The sequence below is a fragment of the Zootoca vivipara genome, chromosome 7, assembly GCF_963506605.1.
Source record: "Zootoca vivipara chromosome 7, rZooViv1.1, whole genome shotgun sequence".
Classification (NCBI taxonomy): Eukaryota; Metazoa; Chordata; class Lepidosauria; order Squamata; family Lacertidae; genus Zootoca; species Zootoca vivipara.
Genome location: NC_083282.1, coordinates 87,818,242 through 87,845,282, shown reverse-complemented (window position 1 = coordinate 87,845,282; position 27,041 = coordinate 87,818,242). Strand labels below are relative to the sequence as shown.

Genomic DNA, 27,041 nt, shown 5'->3' with positions numbered 1-27,041 from the left:
GGGGAAGCCACATGCTTTAAAAGTATGAGGTGGGATTCAACATGGATGTTCCACAAGTGGAAAGATGTCCACTCTTGCAGTGGGACTTTCCATTTCTCCCTCTCCCACATGCCCCCTAAATCTGCTCTGGAGGATTGGGGGGAACCCAAAGCAGGTTTGGGGGCCATGGAGGGAAAGGGGAGGTGCCTCATTGTGCAAGTGGACCTCATTCCACTCATGCATGCCCCACATTGAATTCCACCCATGGTGCGTATGCAGCCTAAGTCTGTGGGGGCCCTTAATGGGTCAGAGCACTGACAGCTACCCCATCCTACTGACCCCTAACTCCAACCACACCCAAGACTAACAGGCCTTTGCCAGGGGTGAGGAGGATGTTGTGCCTGTGGCCTTGAGTGAAGCCAAAGGGTTGTATCCAACCAACTCCTACTCAGAGTAGACCCACTGAAAGCAATGGACCTTTGGTGGGAGGGCATTCCACAGGGTGGGTGCCACTACCGAGAAGGCCCTCTGCCTGGTTCCCTGTAACTTGGCTTCTCGTAGCGAGGGAACCACCAGAAGGCCCTCGGCGCTGGACCTCGGTGTCCAGGCAGAACGATGGGGGAGGAGAAGCTCCTTCAGGTATACTGGGAGCAGGGCAATTAAGAAAAAAGCGAGCAGGGCAATTAAAGGCACCGAAGTCCTGTCCACTATTGAGTCTGGCAACCCTACAAGTTGTTGCTGTTGCTTAATGGACTCACCTGAAACCCTCTTACACCTGTTGCTCCCGTGGGGCCTTGCAAACCAATTGGTCCCTGGAAAGGAAAGAAATAGTATTTGTGGCATCATGACCACTTTGAGAAGCTCGGGGTGAGCAGAAATCTCCAGAGAGGGCTCTCCCACCCAGCTTGAAGATAAAATACCCTAGGAAGGGAGAAAAGGACAGGTCTTGAAGTTGCCCATCTGGGCAGAAGAAGGAGCAGCCAGAGTCGTCACTTGGTCATGGTCTTCCTTACAACAATGCCTTGCCTTGGGAATCCTCGGCGGTAACCTCTATATCGAACAATCATTCTGATTTGCTCACACAGAGCTTACACGGAGGTTAGATTATTATGGAGCATTTATGTTGTGAACAGCCCTAAGATCTGCAAATCAAGGGCAGTTTACAAATTTATTTATGGTGACAACGGGTAAAGAGCACACCCAAAGGGTTTTAACTAGACTAAAGCTTTGGAAGAAGAAAATCAATGAAATCTGTACCAACAATGATCAGAACTTTGCGCATGCAAGATGAAAGGAAAGTTTTTAATATGGATTATTTATATGGTTTGGTAAAGTGAAATTTGATTTTTTTAAAATGGGAAATAAAAGGAAGGGCAGGGATTGAAATGTGCACAGCCAATGGAAAATGATGATCTTAAGTAATAAATTGGCAAGTAGATAAAAATATGTTTTATAATGCAGCAAGAGAGGGAGAAGAAGGACACAAGTGTAAGAAAGGTGGGAGGTCAACTTTTAAATATTTATTAAATTTAATTTAATTTGGTGTGAATTTTTTTTTTAAAGCAATAAAAAATAATTGGCAAATTTAATTTAAAAAAAAATGTTCTGATTTGTTTCTGGAGAGTTTACACGACGACAAAGCCATCATCCTGAATTTACTTGTGTGGTGGTTACAAACTTTCCTATCAGCCATTCACTCATATCACACTTTTCAGTGTATTTCCTATCCACAAAAGGTTGCCGTCTTCCTTAAAAAATAAAATAAAAATGGATTTGTTGCCCCAGTGCGAAAGAATGCTTCAATCCATTGTGCAAACCTAAACCGATGTGTTTGAATTCCCCGCTGCAGAGCACTGTCAGGCTGGAGGCAACTTTGGAAGAGTCTGAGGAACAACATGGAAGAACAATACATACATTGAATCTGAGTATCTTTTCCGTCCTGAGTAGGAAACAATCCCAGCGCATTTTGAGACTTTCACAATCTTCAGATGGGATTCCATCACATACCAGCAATGAAGGTTGTGTAACTATAGTCAGTTGGGAGCTTTTGCACAACAAACCCGCTTCCCCAAAAGATCATAATTCTTGCAATAAGGAACGTGACGAAAAAAGTGCCTTGTGGATGACAATGCAGCAGTATCTACAAGTTGGAATAAATGCTCAGTAAAGAGCCAACATTGTTCAGTATGCCTTGCAAGTAAATCAGGATGAGTCCGCAATAAACAGGCAAGAGCCCTTAGGGCAGAACGTGCTTCTCATGCAACCATCACCACATACAGTTTTCCTGTTATTTTCTCGCAGTTCTCCAATTACCCTTTTATTCCTAATTATGAGTAAGGAGTATGGTTTTCCAGCTTATTTCCTTCCCCTTGGAAATGCCTTATTCTGCTGCTTGATGACTGGCCCAAGGCACTTGCAAGAAATCAGCTAAGATACCCTCTTTGCACATTTTTGATCACATAAAAGAAAAGAAAGAGATTTAAAACATACAAGCATACTGCCTGCTGTGAGTCAATTGCTAGAGCTCATTAGATGCAAAATGAAAACAAATATTTACCTTGAGCTGAAGACTCTGAATTAAAGTGGCTTCTTAATGCCATGATATTTTAAGAGGAAGGCAATTGGCAGGCGGATGATGAAAAGTTCACCATCCATTATCCTTTCTACTCTTAACTTAATTTTGGTAAGCACTGGGTAGGAATTAGAGTCACAGAGAGCACAGGACAGGTGTATTCTAGGACGAGAGGAGATGGCGGACTCCACCTCTCTGGAAGTTTAGCATGTGACTAAGATGGGGAGGAATGCTTTTAAACGGGATTACTGGTTACTTACAGAAGATCCCCTTGGACCAGGGTCGCCTCTCTCCCCGGGGATTCCACGATCGCCCTGAGAAAAATAACAGAAGGTCAAATGTGGTGCATTTGCAAACAATCCAGTCCCACTATTCAGAGCCATTGTTCTGCATCAGGGTGGGTGGCATCTATCTGCTGGTGGATCTCAGGGAGGTTTGCAATAGATCTACAAGGGTTCTGATCTCAAATGGTTGCAAAATTTTGCAGTGTGGCGCGTGTCCTGCTCAGGGTTCCAAGGAAAGCGGAATTCTCTATTCCACTCCTACTTCTCCTGTCCACACATGGTCTTCTGTCTTCCCTCCTGTCCCCCACCCCAGAAACCGTGAGTCAACCTTTCATTGAACACAGCCATTGCTGAGTTTTCTGCTTCCTTTCCCCCCTTTCGGTCCTTCCCCCAGATATTTTGTTGCACTCAGTAAGCCTCATGAGAACTGATAGCTCCCTCTCTCTCTCTTGTGTACGGGCAGAGCCATTTTGGACCGGCATCTGCAAAGCAGAGGGAATGAATGATGAGCTCGTCATCAACAGTGACGCAGAGCAACCTGGAAGGATGAGTGTTATCGACAAGCGTGGAGCATGCATGGATGAGATACGTACAGGTATACCTGGCTCTCCTGAAGGACCGGTTCCTCCCATCTCTCCTGGAACACCCTACCGGAGGACAGAGAATGAAAAGCTATCAGGGCGTTCCATTACGTCTGCATTTCCATTTGCAAAAGTTCGCCACCCAGTCAGATGGGGGATGGACGCTTCCCCCCCCCCACACACAGGCTACCTGTCAAATACAGGTGAGCAAAGCTGAGGAGATGCTGTGTTGGCATTGCCAACAGGTGGCGACCCAGGACAACCTTTGGTGGCAAAGAGCATCCTTCACAGAGTCAACGCCCCAGCTTAAAGCAACTCACAGAAGGGCGTTAAATAAAAGGCCTTACTTACCAGTTGACCCTTTTCTCCTTTAGTTCCAGGTTTTCCAGGTAGTCCCTGAAAGGGAGAGCGTCACCAATGTCAGAAAACATGGAAGCAACGGAGAATTAAATTCACCACTGAGTGTTCTAGAAAACAGGAAATGGTTGGCAGCTCTACCCAAGCTGCTGATGTGGTTGGACCTACATACACGACACTTCGAACTCCTTCGATGAATGTAATAAATACAGTATATAAATTATCCTCCCCTTGTCTGATTTTTTTTTCCTGTGGAAGAATACTCACAGGAAGTCCATTTGGCCCCTTTTCTCCAGGAACACCAAAGCGAGCGGCGTCACCCTGTAAAAAGCAAAATAATGTGGGTGTGCCGGTTGTTCAGGCTATTGGAGCATTAACATCACCAGAGAAATTGAAAAGAGGGTCCAGCAATTCAGCCCGTTGTACACTTCTGTAGACTATTGCCCTTTCTTTTTCTTTTGGGGTTCAGGGTTCATTTCAAGCCAAGAGAACCAACGCATTTACTTAATGACAGTAAACTGAAACCATGCAGTAGAAACACTGAATACAATCTTTGGGGAGGGGGGAAGTGGGTTTTTTAAGGCTGGTGGCAGCTGTGCAATGTGAACATTAGTTAGAGATAGGCGAATCTATTAACTTCTGTTTTTCATTTTCCCTTTCCTATGCTTCAAAAATATCCCCTCCCTCCCTCCCTCCCTCCCTCCCTTCCTTCCTTCCTTCCTTCCTTCCTTCCGATTTTAAATAATTTCCCCCCACAATAGAGTAAAATACAAGTGACTACAAAAAATATGAATCGTAAGTAAAATACTGAGTTTTTCATATATCCAACTTTACATGCAGTTCTCCACATTTCTGTATAAGCTTGCTTTTTTTTTTTAAAAAAAAAGAGTCTTCACAAAAATTCATCAGCATGTTTCTCCCAATATACACATCTTTAAATGTAAACACCCCCCCCCGCCCACTATGCACATTTTGGCAAAGCAACTGCATAATGCATTTTTGTACATGTTACTGAATCTTATTTCTACACCGGCAAAAAGGCAATGATGTCCTCCACTGCACCAGGGGGCAGAAGTCTAGTTCAAGGAGTGTGTGATGGCTCCGTGTGGCGCAAAGAGCCCAGATCTCTGGGGCGGTGGGGTGGGGTGGGAAGTTGCCCGGAAGCATAGGAGGAATAGCCAAGGGTTTTTCCACAGACGTCTGACTGGCCACTGTAAGAAAAGGAGGCTGGACTCAGTAGCCTTTGGGCCTGATCCGGCAAAGCAGTTCTTTATGCCTTGTATGCTGCTTTTCAACAGATTTTCTTCATGTCTTTTTGGGGGGGACACGTAGTTTAAGCATTTCCACCTTTGAATTGTTTAACATGGTTGCACGGAGATATACCTTTGTTTGCATTCAAACACATGACATGCAAGCATTGCGTAAAAAATAAGAATAACAACAAACACTCAGATAAGCATTTCCGAATAAATTGAATAAAGTGTTGCGTCGAAGTGTATATCTACACCAAAATCATTGCAATTGTTACAGATACAAAATAATGCATGGCAATGTGTATTGCTTAGAGTGGCAACCGTAAGTCAAAGGTATTTTGCATCGATAACAATTAGAACTTATAGGAATTTGCAGGAAGAGGGAAACATTAAACTATGTGCTTTGTGCATACTTTGACTGGGTTCATAAACAGGACTACAAACCTTCTCACCATCGAGTCCATGAGTCCCATCTCTCCCATCTTTTCCAGGCATGCCCTGAAATAGTGGAGGACACCATGTTTAAGGGGTGGGGGGAGAGGCGTGCAATTAAATAAACATCACAGATGCCCCTGTTCACCCAAGACCCTTAATTGTTTAGTTCTGCCTTTAAGTACAGTGCCCTCCCCCTCAGCAAAAATTACCAGTGTTATAAGAAAAAAACTGCTCCTTTTTCCCTTATGGGGTATCCAAGAGCCCATAATAGAATCCTTAAGTGGGTTCCCTATCAGTAGGAGAAAATAACAGAGGCCAACCAGAGAATATTGAGAAGCAGCTAGTAGGCCTGATCCTGTTGCAACAGGATCCCCCATTCCCCCCACGCAGGGAGGGAGGGAGGGAGAGGAACCCAGAACATTAGTGTGCAAGCTCTTATACAGTGGTGCCTCGCAAGACGTATTTAATTCGTTCTGCAAGTCAATTTGTTATGCGAAAAATCCGTCTTGCGAATCACGGTTTCCCATAGGAATGCATTGAGATTTCTTTTTTTGCCCATAGGAACGCATTAATTAAATTTCAGTGCATTCCTATGGGAAACCGTGATTTGCAAGATGAATTTTTCGCAAAACGGATTCGTCTTGCGAGTCATCATCAGATCGCAAGACGCATTCGTCTTGCGAAATATTCCTCTCGCAGGACATTCGTCTTGCAAGGTACCACTGTGTAGACTTTTGAAATTGCCTACCCTGTACCTCAAGACCACCCCCCAAAACATCATACATCACAGAAGGAGGGGGTCCCCAGCAGAAATTTGAGTGTGTTGCTTCTCTCCTGTCTGCCAGGATAATGAGAGACATAATTAGCGTCTCCTGTAACTGAGATGGCTTAGAGGTTTAGTTGATTACAGTGGTACCTCGTTTTGAGTCCGGGATCTGATCCGGAGCCCCGGACGCATGATGAAAAGGACGCACAACAAAGTGCCGCTCTGTGCATGCGCACGGAGCGGTTTGTGCTTCTGCGCATGCGCAAAGCGGGATTTAGCACTTCTGCGCATGCGGCAAACCCGGAAGTAATTTGTTCCGGTACTTCAAGGTTTGCCGCGGACGTTCGACGAAATGGACGTTCGACAAGGCAGACTCAAAACGAGGTACCACTGTAAGTGGCATGCAAATCCTGTTCAATAAAAGTAATAACCTGAGATTCAGCAGGTCATGCACATTCCATTGCTATGAACTTAGCATCAAAAATAGCTTCATGTTAACGACAAGAGCAAGACTTACAGGTTCTCCTAAGGGCCCAGCAGTTCCCGGAGTTCCTTTTGGTCCTGGTCTGCCCTAGGAGCAGAGAGCAAGAAACTCTTAACAAGCATTACTTGTGTCCAATGAAATATCACCAAAACATATGAACCTACCCGGGCCCTGAGATCATCCTCTGAGCCCCTCCTTCGTGTGCCTCCTCCGTGAGAGGTCAGGAGGGTGGCAACACAAGAACGGGGCCTTCCCTGCAGTGGCTCCCCGTCTGTGGAATGCTCTCCCCAGGGAAGTTTGCCTGGCACCTTCACTATACACCTTTAGGAGCCAGGCAAAAATGTTCCTTTTTAACCAGGCTTTGGTTGACCTGATCAACATCCCATACCCTTTTAAAATGTGGCTCTTTTTTGGGGGGGGGGGTGTTATTGGGTTATTGTTCCTATTTTGATTTTATATATTGTGATCTTTTCTGTGAACCGCACTGAGACCTCCGGGTATAGGGTGGTATATAAATTCAATAAATAAATAATAAAATAAACCAACAAAACAAAGAGGGGGTGAATGCCGAGGAGTCTGAAAGGAATCTTCCTTCAGAAGTCTTCCTTGCAGCGCTAGCAAAACTTAAGAGAATGCAGTGGAGCCTTAAAAGTTTTTGTCGTTCTCCGTCAGACACAACAGCCATTTCTCTTAGTAATTGTTCATTTGACGTTTTCACATATCTTGCCGTCCTATTTCTCTCTGCACTCCAGCACCTTTCATATATAGGCAGTGGAACAAACTCTTAATGGAACAGAAACGTAACATTAAGTAAAATAATACATACGTAGAAATAATATAGATAAAGATGATGGTGATATTAGTAAATATAGTAAGAAAATAGAAATGTACTTACAGCATCACCTTTGGGTCCCCGGAACCCCTGAGGCCCGCGATCTCCACGAGAACCCTGAAATTATAAATTGTCATTCTATTTTGCAATGGCCTGGGCCATTTTCACACATTAAGTTGGGTTAGCCATAAAGCCAACCGATATGCTCTGGAAACATGAAGTCTGGGGAGAAAGATGTATCTGCAAGCAAATATGTGTCTATTCAGGGAGAGACATGCTCTCTTGTCTTTCAAGATTTTGCATCCTTTTGTTTCATTCCTACTTTTCCAGTCTCGAATTGGTGACAACACCCCTGTGACCTCTACTTATGTAAAAACATCTTGTTGTTGTTGTTGTTTAGTCGTTTAGTCGTGTCCGACTCTTCGTGACCCCATGGACCATAGCACGCCAGGCACTCCTGTCTTCCACTGCCTCCCGTAGTTTGGTCAAACTCATGTTCGTAGCTTCGAGAACACTGTCCAACCATCTTGTCCTCTGTCGTCCCCTTCTCCTAGTGCCCTCAATCTTTCCCAACATCAGGGTCTTTTCCAAGGATTCTTCTCTTCTCATGAGGTGGCCAAAGTATTGGAGCCTCAGCTTCACGATCTGTCCTTCCAGGGAGCACTCAGGGCTGATTTCCTTAAGAATGGATAGGTTTGATCTTCTAGCAGTCCATGGGACTCTCAAGAGTCTCCTCCAGCACCATAATTCAAAAGCATCAATTCTTTGGCGATCAGCCTTCTTTATGGTCCAGCTCTCACTTCCATACATCACTACTGGGAAAACCATAGCTTTAACTATACGGACCTTTGTCGGCAAGGTGATGTCTCTGCTTTTTAAGATGCTGTCTAGGTTTGTCATTGCTTTTCTCCCAAGAAGCAGGCGTCTTTTAATTTCGTGACTGCTGTCACCATCTGCAGTGATCAAGGAGCCCAAGAAAGTAAAATCTCTCACTGCCTCCATTTCTTCCCCTTCTATTTGCCAGGAGGTGATGGGACCAGTGGCCATGATCTTGGTTTTTTTGATGTTGAGCTTCAGACCATATTTTGCGCTCTCCTCTTTCACCCTCATTAAAAGGTTCTTTAATTCCTCCTCACTTTCTGCCATCAAGGTTGTGTCATCTGCATATCTGAGGTTGTTGATATTTCTTCCGGCAATCTTAATTCCTGCTTGGGATTCATCTAGTCCAGCCTTTCGCATGATGAATTCTGCATATAAGTTAAATAAGCAGGGAGACAATATACAACCTTGTCGTACTCCTTTCCCAATTTTGAACCAATCCGTTGTTCCATATCCAGTTCTAACTGTAGCTTCTTGTCCCACATAGAGATTTCTCAGGAGACAGATGAGGTGATCAGGCACTCCCATTTCTTTAAGAACTTGCCATAGTTTGCTGTGGTCGACACAGTCAAAGGCTTTTGCATAGTCAATGAAGCAGAAGTAGACGTTTTTCTGGAACTCTCTAGCTTTCTCCATAATCCAGCGCATGTTTGCTATTTGGTCTCTGGTTCCTCTGCCCTTTCGAAATCCAGCTTGCACTTCTGGGAGTTCTCGGTCCACATACTGCCTAAGCCTGCCTTGTAGAATTTTAAGCATAACCTTGCTAGCGTGTGAAATGAGGGCAATTGTGCGGTAGTTGGAGCATTCTTTGGCACTGCCCTTCTTTGGAATTGGGATGTAGACTGATCTTCTCCAATCCTCTGGCCATTGCTGAGTTTTCCAAACTTGCTGGCATATTGGGTGTAGCACCTTAACAGCATCATCTTTTAAAATTTTAAATAGTTCAGCTGGAATATCATCACTTCCACTGGCCTTGTTATTAGCAGTGCTTTCTAAGGCCCATTTGACTTCACTCTCCAAGATGTCTGGCTCAAGGTCAGCAACCACACTACCTGGGGTGTACGAGACCTCCATATCTTTCTGGTATAATTCCTCTGTGTATTCTTGCCACCTCTTCTTGATGTCTTCTGCTTCTGTTAGGTCCTTACCACTTTTGTCCTTGATTATGGTAATCTTTGTACGAAATGTTCCTTTCATATCTCCAATTTTCTTGAACAGATCTCTGGTTTTCCCCATTCTATTGTTTTCCTCTATTTCTTTGCATTGCTCATTTAAGAAGACCCTCTTGTCTCTCCTTGCTGTTTTTTGGAAATCTGCATTCAGTTTCCTGTATCTTTCCCTATCTCCCTTGCATTTTGCTTGCCTCCTCTCCTCCGCTATTTGTAAGGCCTCGTTGGACAGCCATTTTGCTTTCTTGCATTTCCTTTTCCTTGGGATGGTTTTCGTTGCTGCCTCCTGTATAATGTTACGAGCCTCCATCCATAGTTCTTCAGGCACTCTGTCCACCAAATCTAAATCCTTAAACCTGTTCCTCACTTCCACTGTGTATTCATAAGGGATTTGATTCAGATTGTATCTTACTGGCCCAGTGGTTTTTCCTACTTTCTTCAGTTTAAGCTGGAATTTTGCTATAAGAAGCTGATGATCTGAGTTACAGTCAGCTCCAGGTCTTGTTTTTGCTGACTGTATAGAGCTTCTCCATCTTTGGCTGCAGAGAATATAATCAATCTGATTTCGATGCTGCCCATTTGGTGATATCCATGTGTAGAGTCGTCTCTTGTGTTGTTGGAAGAGAGTGTTTGTGATGACCAGCTTGTTCTCTTGACAGAACTCTATTAGCCTTTGCCCTGCTTCATTTTGAACTCCAAGGCCAAACTTGCCAGTTGTTCCTTTTATCTCTTGATTCCCTACTTTAGCATTCCAATCCCCTGTAATGAGAAGAACATCCTTCTTTGGTGTCATTTCTAGAAGGTGTTGTAGGTCTTCATAGAATTGGTCAATTTCACTTTCTTCAGCACCGGTAGTTGGTGCATAAACTTGGATTACTGTGATGTTAAAAGGTCTGCCTTGGATTCGTATCGAGATCATTCTGTCATTTTTGAGATTGCATCCCATCACAGCTTTTGCCACTCTTTTGTTGACTATGAGGGCCACTCCATTTCTTCCACAGGATTCTTGCCCACAGTAGTAGATATGATAGTCACCCGAACTGAATTCACCCATTCCCTTCCATTTTAGTTCACTGATGCCCAGCATGTCGATATTTATTCTTGTCATCTCATTTTTGACCACATCCAGCTTACCTCTATTCATGGTTCTTACATTCCAGGTTCCTATGCAATATTTTTCTTTACAGCATCGGACTTTCCTTTCGCTTCCAGGCATATCCGCAACTGAGCGTCCTTTCGGCTTTGGCCCAGCCACTTCATCAGCTCTGAATCTACTTGTACTTGTCCTCCGCTCTTCCTCAGTAGCATGTTGGACGCCTTCCGACCTGAGGGGCTCATCTTCCAGCGTCATAACTTTTATATGCCTGTTGTCTTTGTCCATGGAGTTTTCTTGGCAGGGATACTGGAGTGGCTTGCCAGTTCCTTCTCCAGGTGGATCACGTTTAGTCAAAACTCTCCACTATGACCTGTCCATCTTGGGTGGCCCTGCATGGCATAGCTCATAGCTTCTCTGAGTTATTCAAGCCCCTTCGCCACGACAAGGCATTGATCCATGAAGGGGAAAAACATCTTAAAAGGTTTTATCATAGAAAATGTCTTCTTCAGGACACCATTTTGAATCTTGTGCTTTAAAACATATATACTCACATTTTAAAAAAATTGATTTATTTTATGTGTCAAGTGCAGTTTATCTGCAGCATTCTTTGGCTACATTTTAAAAAAGGAATATTATGGAGTGGACCCCGGTTTTCATGCTGAAGAGTAGAGCCACTGAAATTTAAGTCTACTATTCCAACCATGAAGAGATTTGGCTCCAGCTCCCATATGCGCTATTAAATCATTTCCAAAAAAAGTGCCATATTTTCATTCATTCCTCCTGTTCCACTAGCAGATGTGGTTTTCAAAACTTTTCTTCCCCCTTCCTTTCATTTAGCAAAAATAAAGAACTGCTAAAGTTAAATTTATTCAAGTTGTATGATGAAGTTGAATTTATCTTTCTGTCTGAATAGTGTATGGTTTAGGTCAGGCATCCCCAAACTTCGGCCCTCCAGATGTTTTGGACTACAATTCCCATCTTCCCCGACCACTGGTCCTGTTAGCTAGGGATCATGGGAGTTGTAGGCCAAAACATCTGGAGGGCCGCAGTTTGGGGGTGCCTGGTTTAGGTTCACTATCCATTCTTGCTCAAAGTCTAAGGCCATGTTCAGATGACCATATATTGGCTTAATAATATGCAGAAAAAGTAAGGTACTGTATCTCCAATTAAAAATAGTTCCACATTTCAGCCAAACCAGGAAACTATGGTTACCAGCTTCTTTGGAACAAGCCAGGTTCCCTAAACCAAATTTTGAAGTATTTTTAGGATCTTGGCTTATTCTGAAACTGGAAACCATACTTTCTGAGTTTGGAGGAACCTGGAAATGATGGCTAATTGGAGACTTCAGCACTGTAGTCAGAGAAGAGCACATGTGCGCACAAAGAAGTCATGTTCATATCTTGACTTATTAAGCCAAAATAGGGGTGTCCCAAATAGAGCAGCATTATTTGTTGCTTGCTCTGCTGAGTTTTTCTTTCGAGTCCCCTTTTCTTGCAGTTCCCCCTTTTCTAGCTGTTCGTTTGCTAGAATTGCAAAGTTCTCAACGCTGCCTAGAGAGGGCATTGCCCTGTAAAAAAACAACAACCAAACACTCAAATCTACTCTGTATTTCAGAAAAATCTCTTCCCTCTTCGGGGGGAGGAGATGTTGTGGGCCCACGAGTCCTTCACGTGAGGGGGGAATGGCTAGCATTCCCCCCCAGCCCATTGGTTCCTTCCCTGCCGCGGCGTGCCCATGGCGCACCCAATCAGGATGCTCCTTGGGGGCGTGGCTCGCGCATTTAAGGGAGCGCGTGGCGGGGAAACGGCCTCTTTCTTCCGGACCTGACCTGCTTTTCCCACCCACCCACCCTCTTTTTAGGCAGGTTTGCTCTTGACGTTGCTGCGCACATTTATTGGTCACCAGCTGGGACCTGGTAGGATTTTTCCCACTCGGCAAATTGGCTCTGGCCTTGTGGTTTTTTTGCCTGCCGCGTATGCAAATCGTCACAACTTGGGGTTTTGGCGGTAGGCATTGGATTATCTCAAGAAGGTACAGGTGCGGGGGGGGGGGAGGTTGCTGCCATCACCTCCCCCAAATGCAGAAGGGTACTCCCCTAAGGAGTCCGGGGCGTTGCCATGTCCGAAGCCGTGGTAGGTGAGGGCCTGAGGGCACGCCCCTAATGGTGGCCCCAGGATGAGTTCCTAGTTGATGTGCATCGCAGGACTCATCCAACGGTGGTTAACCCTTCACAGACTGCCAGCAGAGCGGGCTGGAGTCAGATATAGTCGGTTAGATCCAATGCCTATGCCAATACCCCTCTACAGTCGTAATCAATAAAGTTGTGGCCTTTCATGCCCATTAACCCTATACCTTGTGTCTTGTGTCTTTATTTTCGCGGGGAGGGCTCGGGGCATCGCCACACAAGTTGCTTGTCTGTTCTCTGTGCACCTTTTAAGATATTGTAACCATACTCTACACGACGGTTCCTGAGATCAAGGAGCAGGTTTTCATCTATGTTTGGATGCAACGGGGCGCCATCTTGAATCATAGCGGTGGGCTGAACTTTTCAAAACTGCGCTGATTTTAACCATTGGTTTCTAAGCTGCACAAGATTCTTTGTTTAGAATTCCCAAGCAACCCTAGGCGTGCAGTTGATAGTAAATAAATGAAGAGAAAATAGGCCCTTGATACATCTGGAGAAGCCTAGCAATATAAAAAGAGGCACATACCGCTTTTCCTGGGGGACCCGGAACACCAGGGGGTCCTCTGAAACCTATTGTTCCCTGAAAACAAGAAATGAACGTGGTCGGACCTTTGTCTAGAAGACAGACTTATCCTTAATAAGCAAATTGCTGTGAAAAAGGGCAAGAAAGCATACAGAACAAAGTACTTTTCATGCATTTTCTGACCTTCAGCAGGTTTGCATTTCTTAGTGCAGAAAGTATTGATCTGATGTGTAGAGATCTTTCCTATTCTAATTGATTCAAGAGGGTTCTGGAAGCTTCTCTGTGTGAAAGAAGCAAGCCGAAGCTTCTTGATTGTGTGGGTTATTCCTTCAAAGAAGCTGAGTACAGATGGTTTAAACTGGTTCTGTTATCTCTCCTGCAAGGTAGAGATAGTAGAGGCCAGAAGGAGCCTGGTTTTCACTCACTTTCACTTTCTGTCTCTCTTTTGTTCTAGTGTGATTCTCTACAAAGTATGCTTAGTGTTAAGGCTTAGTCTTACAAGTTAAGTTCTAAGTTTATTACGTCTACTGCAACTGGATTTCTTATGGACAGGGCAAATCTTGAATGTATTAGATTTGTGACCGTGATGCTCATTTGCCTTCAGTAGCAGTAAAGCTCTGCTGGATGAAATATTAATTGCCTCTGGTCTATTTTGGGGGAACCCTGCAACGTGCTTAGGTTTTTACTCTGCTAGCTATACATTGGAATCTCCACTGGATCAATATTGGGTAGACTTTCACTGACAGTTATCCCCTTTCAAGAATGCATCCCTTCCAGGCAAAGGCAACCCTTGAGGTGGGCATGGAGAGACCAAAGGCTGGAGAGAGGCACAGCCTGGTGAGAGAGCCAAGGGCCAAGCAGAGCATCCTGGGAGGGCTGCCTTTGCCTCCCGATCTTGAGGTTCCCCACCCCTGCTGTAAAAAAAAGCTAGTATTCTGCGAAGAATGAGATGCAGCTGCTTGCCAAAGGTAGCCTAGTTGCATCTGAGGCCAAAGAAAGGTCTGAAGTAGGGGAACCTTTTTCATGGACAATTTCCACTTTTACTTACACGTTACACAGAAGTTCTAGATTCAGGTAGGTAGCCGTGTTGGTCTGATGCAGTAGAAATATATAAAATAAAATAAAATAAATTGTCCTGTAGCACCTTTGAGACCAACTAAGTTTGTTCTTGGTATGAGCTTTCGTGTGCATGCACACGAAAGCTCATACCAAGAACAAACTTAGTTGGTCTCAAAGGTGCTACAGGACAATTTATTTTATTTTATTTTATTTTAAGTTACACAGAAGTGTTGGATTTGAGAACAGCCCTCTTTGGTGCAAGGGTCTGAGAACAGTCAAAAGGAAAGGCAGCCAAACTTACCCTGTCTCCAACAGGACCTACAGGGCCAATCAGGCCTCTTAATCCTCGTGGTCCCTAGGAAAGAAAAGTATCTGTTGATATATTTAGAAAATTCAGGATTAAATGAAATTCTGGAAGTGGCATGCAGGCCAAGGTGTTGTTTGGTGGGAAAAGACTGAAATCATGGTCTGGGGCTCTTTTTATGAGCTGGGCAGTACCAGTGAACTATGCCCAGAGCATTTGGAGTAAAAAAAACAGTGGAGTGAAAGGCCTGTGTCTTAAAAACAACATGGAATAAAAGATTTGCCTCTTGCAGGATAACAGATATATGGACTTTGTTAAATAAGATAGTGAGTCATACACCAGTGGCTGATGGAGAAGATAAGGACGGTTAAGATCGGAACTATGAAAGTGGAAACCAACAAGGAAGAAAAGCAGAAAACGAATGAAGGACATTATCTCTCGATATCCAGAATGTGGGAAGCCCCCTTTTGAATTTCTTTTGAATTTGGAATGTTTAATTGGCTGTATTTTTTGTATTATGATTTGGTATGATTGGAATTGATTTGTCATTAATTGGAAGTTTTTTTAATTGAAAAGGAATAAAAATTATTTAAAAATTAAATAAAAATGGTGGCCTATTTTACCTGCAAGCCAACAGTTCCTGGAGGTCCTGCAGGACCGGGGGGCCCTGGCGAACCCTGAAAGAAGAGAACAAGAAATGAATGATGCAAAGTGTGTTGACAAGGCCTGCAAAACCCCCTCCTGTGGTTTCCAGCAACAGGTATTTGCAAGCATTGCTCCCTTCGACGGTGGAGGTGGAGCGCTCCTCCATGAAATTGTCTAATCCATTCAAGTTGGCGGCCATCACAGCTTCCTACGGGAGCAAGCATCCAAAGAGGGACCTTCTCACACCTAAAACACAGTGGCCTTTCCACTGCCACACACTTCCCTTCGTGCAATCCATCTCTTTCCCAAGAAACACACTCCGACTTTGCTCCTGTATCCCACCATTTCTATGGAATGGGGAAGGAAGTTTTCCCACCGCTGGATTGGGATACTCTGCGTCGTCGTCCCCCAATACAATTGCCACCCACCCCAATTGCGCCTTAACCTTAACATGGTGGAATCATGTGTCCCAAATAGCATTGCTGTATACACATTGGCTACCAGTTCAAGCCTCCATCTAACCCTTGCCAACATCAGGATTGCTGTAGAAATTCTCTTGCAACCCAGACAGTGGTCTCATTACTGGACAGGAGTATCTTTGAGGAACAAGAACAGTCATCCAACGACCTGTAATATACTCACACTCCAGAAAGTTTACTAGAGACGGACAGATCTGTCCATTTAAGTTTCTTTCAGTTTTTCATTTTCCATTCTCCATATTCAGGTTTCTCCACAATTTTGCCTAATAGACATGTTTCTGTAACATATAATACACTTTCATGTGCTGCTTGCATTGATATAGGCATTTACATGCACACTTTACAGTAATGCAAAATTCGTATGCATCATTTGGATTGGACACATTGATTGGCTGGAGAACTGGATTGTTAAATTTGGTGAAGTGCAAATGTGAAAAGGTGCCGATATTTCAGTGCACATATTATTGTTTCAAGAATTAAGTAGGTTAACTTTCAAATGCAAACTGGATTTAATTTCTCTCGTATCCCTACTCAGCCCGCACAGCGTTACTCAGTACAGCTCATGCTTTGGGCTTCTAACACCTGAACAGGGGGGATAATAGCATTGGCAGCCTTGCCCTCTAAAACTCTGCCTACACTGACTCATTGTTTTTATAATTTGGCATGAACTAGCCCTGTGTTGTTGAAGTGTGTCTTTCAGGGATGAATATTTCAACTGCCCTGGGATTCCCACATTCTCTACCCTCTCCTCTTCTTGGACTCAGCTACACTTGTCAATTATAACATTATAAATGCGTTATAAAAATGTCACACCAGATCGCGGTTTGGAGCAGAAATCTGAAGTCAACGATAATTTCCATTGTGAGCTTTTATAGCGTTTCTTTTCATAGCGGTTTTCTTTTTTATAGCTGTCTAGATCCGGCCCTTGACCGAACACTCTACATAGAAATATGCAACAATGCCTAACATCCAAGGCTGGGCATGGAACCTGATATAAAACAGCAATATATTTTCTTAATTCATTCATCTCCCATCCTTTAAGTCTACTCCTCACAACCCTGTTGATTCCAATCTATTCTGGCTGATCGACAGCCCAAATTCCTTGAAGTTTTCGCTGGAAACAAAACTGACGCTTAAGAAAAAAGGTGTGTTTGTGTTACCTTCTCGCCATCTTTGCCGACTTCTCCAGGCTCGCCTTTATAACCCGTATGCCCCTAAAAATAAAACCAGACTAATCAGTATCCTATTACTGTAGACATGTAGTTTATTTGGGTCAAAAAGGTGCACACACAGCTTTTAGAAAACCAAACTGTATTCAGTATATTGATGAGAAACGTTTCAGGGAGTAATAGTGAGTATATACATGTTATGTCAGGGAACCAGGCAGCAATAAATCACACAGGCTAAGCAGTGGGGGAGTAAGCCACTCGGGCGCCTGGGGTGGCGCACCCAGGGGTGGGGCATGCTGCCCATAGGGGTGGGGCCCACCATGGGGCCTCCGGAGTCTGCCTGCCTCCTCCCACTCAGCCGCCAGGGACACTTTTCAACTTCAATGGATTTTGTCAGGGGACTGATTTGTAAATCCAGGGAAACGGGGACGTCTGGTAGCCTTACTATAGCTGCCTAAGTCTCCTCCTCCTCTGGGCCCTTCCCAAGCAATCAGAGACTATGCTGGTGTGGCTGTTTCTGCTCCTCCCTTTTCATACCTCTCCTGATCCTGGGAGACCAGGGAGGAGGGGAGCTTGTTGCAGCAGGAGGGGGAGACTCCCTGGCTTCTTCACCAGCCTGACTCATCTCTGCCTCTTGGCCTCCCTCCTTTCCTGCTTCTGCCTCTGCTTCTGGACTTCTCTCTGCTACAGACTCTCCCAGCTCACTAAGCCCTGCTGCCTCTTCAGCTTCCAACACCTCCTCCTCCCCCCAGTCTGCTCCCTTTTCTCCCTCTGACCACTCACCATCGTCCCACCACCAATTCCCGAGCTTTGAGCCTTCATCCCTTGGGGGTTCCCCAGATGGTGCCTCCCCCCCATCCCTCTGTGTCCAGCCAGTCCGTGATATCTCGGCATGCCACGAAAACACTTTTATTTTTCAGCAAGTATTTCTGGAGCATTAATTATATCCAGTTGCTTATGAGATATTCTGCTGTTCATTTTGCATTTTGTTCTGTTCTAAACCGCTTAGAAATTTATGGTTACATGCAATTCATGTATAATTTAAATTAGTGAATTAATCATTTCTGCACAGATACAGTCTGTACAAACCCACGGGGGTGGGGTGGGGCCGGGACCCAGTGCTTGGCAAACAGATAATTGGGTCCCTCTACCTGGGTGTTGTCCACACACTGACTAGCACAGACTCTCCAGGGTTTCAGACATTCCAAAACTGGAGATGCCAGGAATTCAATCTGGGATCTTCTGCATGTGAAACAGATGCTCTGCCACTGAGCTATGGCCCTTTCTCAACAAAAGCTTGCCCCGCCTTTTTCTCAAAACCTCCACACAAGGAGACTCCACAGGGCAGAATTCAATGTTACACTAAGGTGATCATTTCATCAGTATTGCTTGCTGGACAGAACAATCTCCCATCTCCTCCTCTGGACAAGTTCCAGCTTGTCTGTATCCTTCTTGAACTGTGGTGCCCAGAACTGGACACAGTACTCCAGGTGAGGTCTGACCAGAGCAGAATACAGTGGTACTATTACTTCCCTTGATCTAGATGCTATACTCCTATTGATGCAGCCCAGAATTGCATTGGCTTTTTTAGCTGCTGCATTTTTAGTTATGCAGCCTGTATTTCTCTCTACATTACGCCAGGCGAGAGCTACTCTAAGTTACTCTAAGTTCACAAAAGAGAGTTCATCACCTTGAATCCTGGTATCCCTGGTGGTCCTGGGGGGCCAGGTGGACAGACAGTTGGACACTGTACACAAAACAAATGGGAAATATAATATAAATATAACACACAACCAGATTCAACCAAAACAAAAATAATTAATCCACGAGGGGAGAAGGCAGCAATATCAACAAACCTGGAAATTTCTGTTACTGTACTGTGTTTCATGGACAATATTCAACTCTAGATCGCTGATGGTTAAGGGAAATTCAGGATTTGGTGAAACTGGTTAAGCAAATTGCCTTTCACAACATTTCAGCAATTTGTTGTTGTCTTTTAAATAAAAACAACAACAAGTCTGCATTTCTTTGTTACGAGAGTCACAATGCATCAAATAGCAGTTTTGCACAATGTGTGTGTGGGGGGGGCCCGCCAATACACAACACTGACCCACCGGAAAGCAATATTTCTCCTCCTCTTTCCCGAAGCTCAATGCAAACGAGCCTGGCGGCCGCCAATAAACAGCACTAGCCCGCCGGAAAGCAATATTTGGCAAGTGTTTCTTACAGTCATAATTATAATATAGGGCGGCACAGAGTTAAATTTTTTTAACTTTTTTAATGGTGGTGTGCCTCGTGATTTTTTTCACGGAACAAGTGTGCTGTGGCCCAAAAAAGGTTGAGAAACACTGCACTAGGAGAAGGGGACGACAGAGGACGAGATGGTTGGACAGTGTTCTCGAAGCTACGAACATGAGTTTGACCAAACTGCGGGAGGCAGTGGAAGACAGGAGTGTCTGGCGTGCTCTGGTCCATGGGGACACGAAGAGTCGGACACGACTAAACGACTAAACAACAACAACATATATACAATGGACGAATAAAGTGTAAGGAACTTTACAAAAGCAGGAGAAAGGCTATGCCATGCCTCTAGCTGTAAAATGAGTCAAAGGCAGAGGTTTCCTGCAAGGAAACGCTGTGGTGGCTGTTTCTGAGCAACAGGGATTTGCTCTTCCCAGGAAACACTGGGAAATGCAGTTCTGTAATAGTAGTAGTAGTAGTAGTAGTAGTAGTAGTAATAATAATAATAATAGATGGATGATTATTAAATCCTACACTAACTCACTATGGTTTCTAAGAAGAGTAGCTTGGGGCAGTTTTGGCCAGCCTGGTGTCCGTCAGATGTGTTGGACTACAACTCCCATCAGCCCCTGCCAGCTGCAGCCCAACACATCTGGAGACTGGAGGGCACCATGTTGGTGAAGCCTTGCTTCCTGGGATATCTCAAAAAGCAAAGTCCTCTCCCCTCCGCCTCCCACCCCCAGGCATGGTCTTCTTCAGCCTCAACTTATCTTAGTTCAGAGTCAGTGGAAATTGGGAGAGAGATGTTAATGGTAGTTGCTCTACAAATCCACAGGACTTGAAGCAAGATATTTTCCTTGGTATTTCCCTCCTTCAAAAAGAAAAAGAAAAAGGGGCATTTCACAGCAAGGCTATAATTTTCTATTAGCTTCTATAGGATGCTCTTTTGAAAATGGAAAAGGGGGGGTGGGGAACGTTGTCATTTCCCATCCAACCTTTAAAAAGGTTTTTCCAATAAGGCGGTTCAAGAAAATTACTAGCTTCTCCTTGAGGACTCCAATTAGAAAACGAAGGGAACTGTCATAACAACAGATGGGGATGTTGCTTTGCCGATTCGTGTTAATGTCATGTTTGTTTCAATGCAAAGAATCAAGACTCCGTGGTGTGTGCTCAGAATCCACAGAACAAACAGTTGCCCTGCCCATGGGAACAAGGTGCTGTTGTCAACCGCGGACCAAATTTGACCATTCCTATTTCAAAGGGACCCAGGTGGCGCTGTGGGTTAAACCACAGAGTCTAGGGCTTGCTGATCAGAAGGTCGGTGGTTCGAATCCCTGCAACGGGGTGAGCTCCCGTTGCTCGGTCCCTGCTCCTGCCCACCTAGCAGTTCGAAAGCACATCAAAATGCAAGTAGATAAATAGGGACCGCTCCGGCAGGAAGGTAAACACTGTTTCAGTGTGCTGCTTTGGTTCGCCAGAAGCAGCTTTGTCATGCTGGCCACACGACCCGGAAGCTGTCTGCGGACAAACGCTGGCTCCCTCGGCCTATAGACCGAGATGAGCGCCGCAACCCCAGAGTCGGACACGACTGGACCTGATGGCCCCTTTACCATTTACCTTATTTCAAAGGCAGGAATAAAAGCAATGATTTAAACCAAGAGGAAGAAGATGCACATGATTTGATGAAGCCGTCGGCACCAGTTGTGCAAAACCAGTGCTCACCACCAGGGCATTCTTTGTATATTTATTTATATGCCACTACATCACAAGTATTTGTCAAAGCTGTTTACAACAGTTAAAATAAGGTAAAAGAAAAAAGAGAAAAGAACACGCAATAAAAGTGCAAGGACTCTTAATTGCCTGCTTGGAGAAACAGAAAAGTTTTCTGCAGGCATTTAAAAGTTGGCACCACTCGATTGTGTTTTTTACCATTAGGGATTGTAAACAAACAAACCTACCCTGAAAGCCATTTCCAAAGAGAATAAAGCAGAATTATCAGTAAAAACCAGCAAAGGCAGATCTTTAAAACATTCAAAATGTTTTTAGCAGGCGCCAAAAGAGTACAGTGAATGAGTCTGCCTGGTGTTTACAGGCAGGGAGTTCCAGAGTGCAAATTCTGTCACACTAAAAGATATATACAGCTTAAGCATTTGTGCAGTTGGACAATAACTCAAAACAGTTTAATAGGTTTGTAAAAGGAAGCAGTACCTGAAGGTCTCCATTGCCGTCGGGGATTACTCCAGGAATACCCTGCAACAAAGAGTGTGGGGTTTTAAATATGTCGCCAACACATGCCAAGGGTAACAAAGAATATATTTGAATTCAGACAGGCTGCAAGCCACTTTTATTGTCTTCCGTATGAGTGTCTAATCAGTTCTGAACAATTTTTTTTTAATTGGGAAAATTCAAGAGCTGGAAATAATCAAAACAGCATTTTATTTATTTATATCATGCCTTTCTCCCAGTTGGGAGTGTGTGTGTGTGTGTGTGTGTGTGTGTGTGTGTTTGTGCTGAGAGCCATTTTGGGTCCCAACTGGGAGAAAGGCATGATATATATACAGCACTAAAAACCCTAAAATGATGGGAAAGGGAAAGGAAACAATATCTAACACCCATCCTCAGAAGACCTTCACAACAGCCAGTTGGTGGCCAAAGGCTTGTTTGAACTAAACTGCCAGTGAAAAAAGGCAGAGAGGGAGCTAATCTAGCCTTCCATGGGAGGGATTTCCACAATTTTGGAGCAGCCACCAAGAAGGCCCTCCCTCAGGTCCTCACCAAACGTACCTGTGGATTAGGACCGAGCGATATATGGTTTTCAACACTGTGATGTATCACCAGCTAAACATCACAATATACTGATATATCACAACGTCTGAAATAAGGATGGAGCTTGGTAGAGGCGATGGCTGGCTTCACAGTTTCCCCCACATTGTGATTTTTTGCATAGCACACACACACACACGATTCATGATATATTGCCAGGTCAAAAATTATGAAACCAGTATCACCATATGGACTTCAAGCCGGTTTTGGACAATATATCAATATATCATCCAGCCCTACCATGGAGGTGGCAGGACTGAGAGAATGGTATCCGCAGAAGATCTCAAAGCCTGGGACCCAAGCTGTAAGGGCTTTGTAGGTCATAACCATCTCTCAGAATTGTGACCAGACTCATAGTCTGTGCAGCTGTTGCTAACCAAGTATTTCTGTTCTCCCTGTAACCAGAGAACTTGCCTCTGCAGCCTTGACCCACTGAAATTTCCAATCGTTTTCCGAAGGAAGCCCCACAGTCAACTCATCTGAAGTCAGTCTATGCACACTAGACCTTACTATGCTGCAAGAAAAAAATAACCTCAGAATGGCTCTAAGAGACGAGTCGCATGCTACGAGGGGTGCTTGACTTTTCAAATAAGTACTGTGTTTTCCCATGTATAACATCGTCTGTCCCCTCGCCGACAGAAGTCGCCAATCGCCCGCCCAATTGCCACAGCCACAGCCAATCAGCGCTTGCCGCAGCCACCAATAACACACCCAATAGCTGCTGACAGTCGCCGGCTTGCAGCAGGAACCAATCAAACGTGTGTCATCCCCCCAGCACCATCCATGTATAAGACGGCCCCCACTTTTTAGCATAACTTTTAAAGAAAAAGACCTAGTCTTATAGACAGAAAAGTACGGTGCTTTTTCACCTCGCCCAAAGCACTGGGCAATCTGTGTCTCCATTCTATTACTGCATTAGTATTCACTGAACAGCACTAATGTGTATTGAAGTGCATTACAATTTTTCATCGGCTGTTAGCAGCAAAAGCTATCGCTTTCCTGAAAATAATGCTATTGCTAAAGAACTGGCATCTCTTGTGGGTTCCCCGAAAGGATATAGTGATGGGTAGCTGAGCTGGCAATTCTCCCCAAGTGTAATAGTATGGTCTGGAAAAAAAAACTTACTGGTGGTCCTGGAGGTCCCGGTGGTCCAGCAAAACCAGGAAGTCCAGCTGGCCCCTAAACAGAATGAGAAATAGCAAAGGTTTCAATGCAGGTGCAGCCTATTTATATTTGGGGAGAAATAATTTCCAGCTTCAGCCAATGCAGATCTGGGAGAAGATTTTGAAGAATTGGAGGTTAGACATAAGGCACCCCAAATGCAAGCCACAAACTGGGTCCCCCAGGGTTCCAAAATGTGCTGAGTGCCTCCGCAGATATAAAAATCTCCCCACAAGTCTTCCACAATTTGGAAAGTGATGAAAAAAAGAGATAAAGGGGGCAGAGCTAGCATGTTCATCCACACTATGCCCCCTGACATTTTTGCCATCTCCAACTAATGCATCCCAGTAGCGCAAGGATGTCTACTTGCACAACGGGAATTTATTCCTCCTCCTCCTCCTCCTCCTCCTCCTCCTCCTCCTCCTCCTCCTCCTCCTCCCAAAGTGTTCCCCCACATGCTCCCCAAATCTGCTCCAGAGGGTTGGGGGAGACCCCATAACAGATTTAGCGGGGGGAGGGGGCGAAATCCTGTTGCACCATCAGAAATCCTTGCACTGATATGTTTTGCTTGGTTATAATTTTGCACACATCCCCCTATTAGATTATCTGAATGAAGATCTCACTCCATTCTGTGTCTGTTTACTCAAGCACACTGATGCTCCATAGTACAAAAAGAGCCACTTATGCAGTGGCAATGTTGCCGGGGACTTAACATTTGCTCTCCGGGCTTTTCTGATGCAGCAGCTTCGCACAGCCAATCCCAACAATTCGGGCAGGCAAACAGTTTGACACCCCCGCTGTGATTGTTATGTGAGGCCAAACCCATCCAGCGAGGCGAAAGCCCAGCCTGGCTGGGAAAGGATCACATGGGAGCCAGAAGAAAAACAGAAGGGACCAGGATACTAACAGCAGGGAGTCAGAGCAGGGGTCTTGCACAGTCAAGCTCACTGAGTAGAAGAGGACCCCAGGAGCAGGGGAGTTAATGGACAGGACGGGGAGGGGGGGAGAGGCAAAGTGCCATGCTCCGTCCTTAAGGCAGCGATTGCCAGTTTTGCAGCGGGGCATGTTTGCTGGAGGAGACTCTTGAGAGTCCCATGGACTGCAAGAAGATCAAACCTCTCCATTCTGAAGGAAATCAGCCCTGAGTGCTCACTGGAAGCACATATCGTGAAGCTGAGGCTCCAATACTTTGGCCACCTCATGAGAAGAGAAGAATCCTTGGGAAAGACCCTGATGTCGGGAAAGATTGAGGGCACTAGGAGAAGGGGACGACAGAGGACGAGATGGTTGGACAGTGTTCTCGAAGCTACGAACATGAGTTTGACCAAACTGTGGGAGGCAGTGCAAGACAGGAGTGCCTGGCGTGCTATGGTCCATGGGGTCACGAAGAGTCGGACACGACTAAACGACTAAACAACAACAACAACAACATATTTGCAAACTGGAGAAACCGTTGTGTGCAAACAGAATATGAAAAACATGATAAAACATCAAACATTAAAAACTTCCCTAAACAGAGCTGCCTTCAGATGTCTTCTAAAAGTCAGATAGTTGTTTATTTCCTTGACATCTGGTGTGAGGGAGTTCCACAGGACGGGCACCACCACCAAGAAGGCCCTCTGCCTGGTTCCCTGCAGCTCTACTTTTCGCAGTGAGGGAAATGCCAAAAGGCCCTCAGCACTGGACCTCAGTGTCCGGGCTGAACGATGGGGATGGAGATGCTCCTTCAGGTATACTGGGCTGAGGCCATTGAGGGCTTTAAAGGTCAGCACCAACACTTTGAATTGTGCTCGGAAACCTACTGGGAGCCAATGTAGGTCTTTCAGGACCAGTCTCAGTCACCAGTCACCAGTCTAGCTGCCGCATTCTGGATTAACTGTAGTTTCCGGGTCACCTTCAGAGGTAGCTTCTTTCAAGCCTCATTTCTGGATGGGATGGTGGGGAACCTGGCAAGCAGCGAGGTAGGTCTCTGTGGGCATGTGTATGCCCATGGCCACCTCCCTGGAGAACTCTGCTTTAGGGCATGCTGAGCACTGCTGAGTTATCGATAAATAAGGTGGTTGGCTGTAAAGAAGGGGAATTATGTTACAGGAGGGCTGCTTATTCCTTGGGTACCCAAAGGCATTCCAGCTTCCCACTGGGCCATCGCCATGCAAAGGAAGCTTCAAGCAAGGTTGATGCCGCAACCCGGCATTCTTCTCACCAAAAACAAAAATTGCACAAACCACCTCCATAAATAGTTTTTTTGTGTGACTGTTTCCTTCCAAGCAATGCTGGGTTTAGGGTGGTTCCACAATACAGGGTGCCGAGCCGAGGGGGCACAAAATAGCAGAAACAATAAACCTACATTTATATGAGTATATACTGAGAAGATCAATAAAAAGCCACTGTACCAAAAAGAGTTCTTGTGAAAATAAGAAATATTTCCGGGGGAAAGGGGACAAAGGTTGTGCCAAATGACCAAAGGGCGCCAAATGACCAAAGTCTGCCCCTGCGCCAAGAGCTGCTCCCTTCTCAGCCAAATTTTGATCGCAACACCTGAAAAACACAGTGCTGAAAGGCAAGAGATTTGTCCCTTAGGGGTGCATCATGGCATGAGAAATTTCAGAAGGAAGGGGAACTCACGGGCGGTCCTGGATACCCGTTTCCACCTGGGAGCCCACTGGGGCCTGGAGGTCCCTGCAAAAGAGAGAAAGCATGTTATATGAGCCACAACCGTAGGACAGAAGCTCTGAGCATACAAGAAACAAGGTTCCACCTAAACATTAGGAAGAACTTCCTGACAGTAAGAGCTGTTCGACAGTGGAATTTGCTGCCAAGGAGTGTGGTGGAGTCTCCTTCTTTGGAGGTCTTTAAGCAGAGGCTTGACAGCCATATGTCAAGAATGCTTTGATGGTGTTTCCTGCTTGGCAGGGGGTTGGACTGGATGGCCCTTGTGGTCTCTTCCAACTCTATGATTCTACTCTATGATTCTAAGGTATTTGAATCATCTTGCTAAGGAGCTGTTCTTACTTCGAATCCAATCCATCATTTATTGCATTTGACTAAAAGCCATTGCAAATTCAATTACGGATCCAGCAAGTCAATTAAAACCTGTTATATATATATATATATATATATATATATATATATATATATATATATATATATCTAGAGATATACATCCATTTACAATAAGTAAAATTAATGAATCACCTGCACAGTCTACAACTTTATCTTTTATATAGCTAGCATGAATACTTTTAGCTGCTTTAGCAAACAGGGCTGTTTTGTATGGCACAACCAGATCACAACCAGATAACAGCCAACATATTTTCACTTCAGGGTTCTGCCCCTGTAGTGTTGCCAGCACCTGTTCAAATAATAATAATAATCTCTTTCTGGGGTTTGGATAGAGGTGACAGTGGAGTATATAATGGGGGAGATCTTCTACCTCATCTACCCCACAAATACAGAGTTTTAAATATGCCTTGGAACTTTTCTAGATCTTCCATCTAAAACTGATGCAGGCATTGTTTGAAAACGGAGAGCTGTGAAGGCAGTTCTCAGGGAGGCAAAGGTAAGTATTGAGCTCTGGTGTGGTTTGATTTCGACAAATAGGGTACCAAGCTGGTCTTACTTACCGGAGGCCCTGGAAGCCCTTTGCCCTGAAAGTGAGATCAAAGTTACATTTTAAAAATAGAAGATTCATAAAAGATAGACCTTGTTTGAAAACCCACTCTCTCCTCTTTCCCCTCCCCTTTATTCAAATATAAAATGTGCAGT

General features: G+C 44.7%; 1 protein-coding gene across 1 annotated transcript in view; it reads right to left on the bottom strand.

Annotated features, from left to right (window-relative positions):
• The window catches only part of COL9A3 (collagen type IX alpha 3 chain), a 62,335-nt gene that overhangs the window by 12,119 nt on the left and 23,175 nt on the right, over positions 1 to 27,041 (bottom strand). The window contains exons 5-21 of the mRNA XM_060277496.1: positions 26,900 to 26,923; positions 25,902 to 25,955; positions 23,241 to 23,294; positions 21,501 to 21,542; positions 18,742 to 18,798; positions 17,043 to 17,096; positions 15,382 to 15,435; positions 14,756 to 14,809; positions 13,399 to 13,452; positions 7,607 to 7,660; positions 6,745 to 6,798; positions 5,471 to 5,524; positions 4,041 to 4,094; positions 3,768 to 3,812; positions 3,429 to 3,482; positions 2,812 to 2,865; positions 738 to 791 (exon numbers count right to left, since the gene is read on the bottom strand). Coding sequence (XP_060133479.1) covers positions 738 to 791; positions 2,812 to 2,865; positions 3,429 to 3,482; positions 3,768 to 3,812; positions 4,041 to 4,094; positions 5,471 to 5,524; positions 6,745 to 6,798; positions 7,607 to 7,660; positions 13,399 to 13,452; positions 14,756 to 14,809; positions 15,382 to 15,435; positions 17,043 to 17,096; positions 18,742 to 18,798; positions 21,501 to 21,542; positions 23,241 to 23,294; positions 25,902 to 25,955; positions 26,900 to 26,923 — 870 coding nt within the window. The remainder of the gene's footprint in view (positions 1 to 737; positions 792 to 2,811; positions 2,866 to 3,428; positions 3,483 to 3,767; positions 3,813 to 4,040; positions 4,095 to 5,470; positions 5,525 to 6,744; positions 6,799 to 7,606; positions 7,661 to 13,398; positions 13,453 to 14,755; positions 14,810 to 15,381; positions 15,436 to 17,042; positions 17,097 to 18,741; positions 18,799 to 21,500; positions 21,543 to 23,240; positions 23,295 to 25,901; positions 25,956 to 26,899; positions 26,924 to 27,041) is intronic.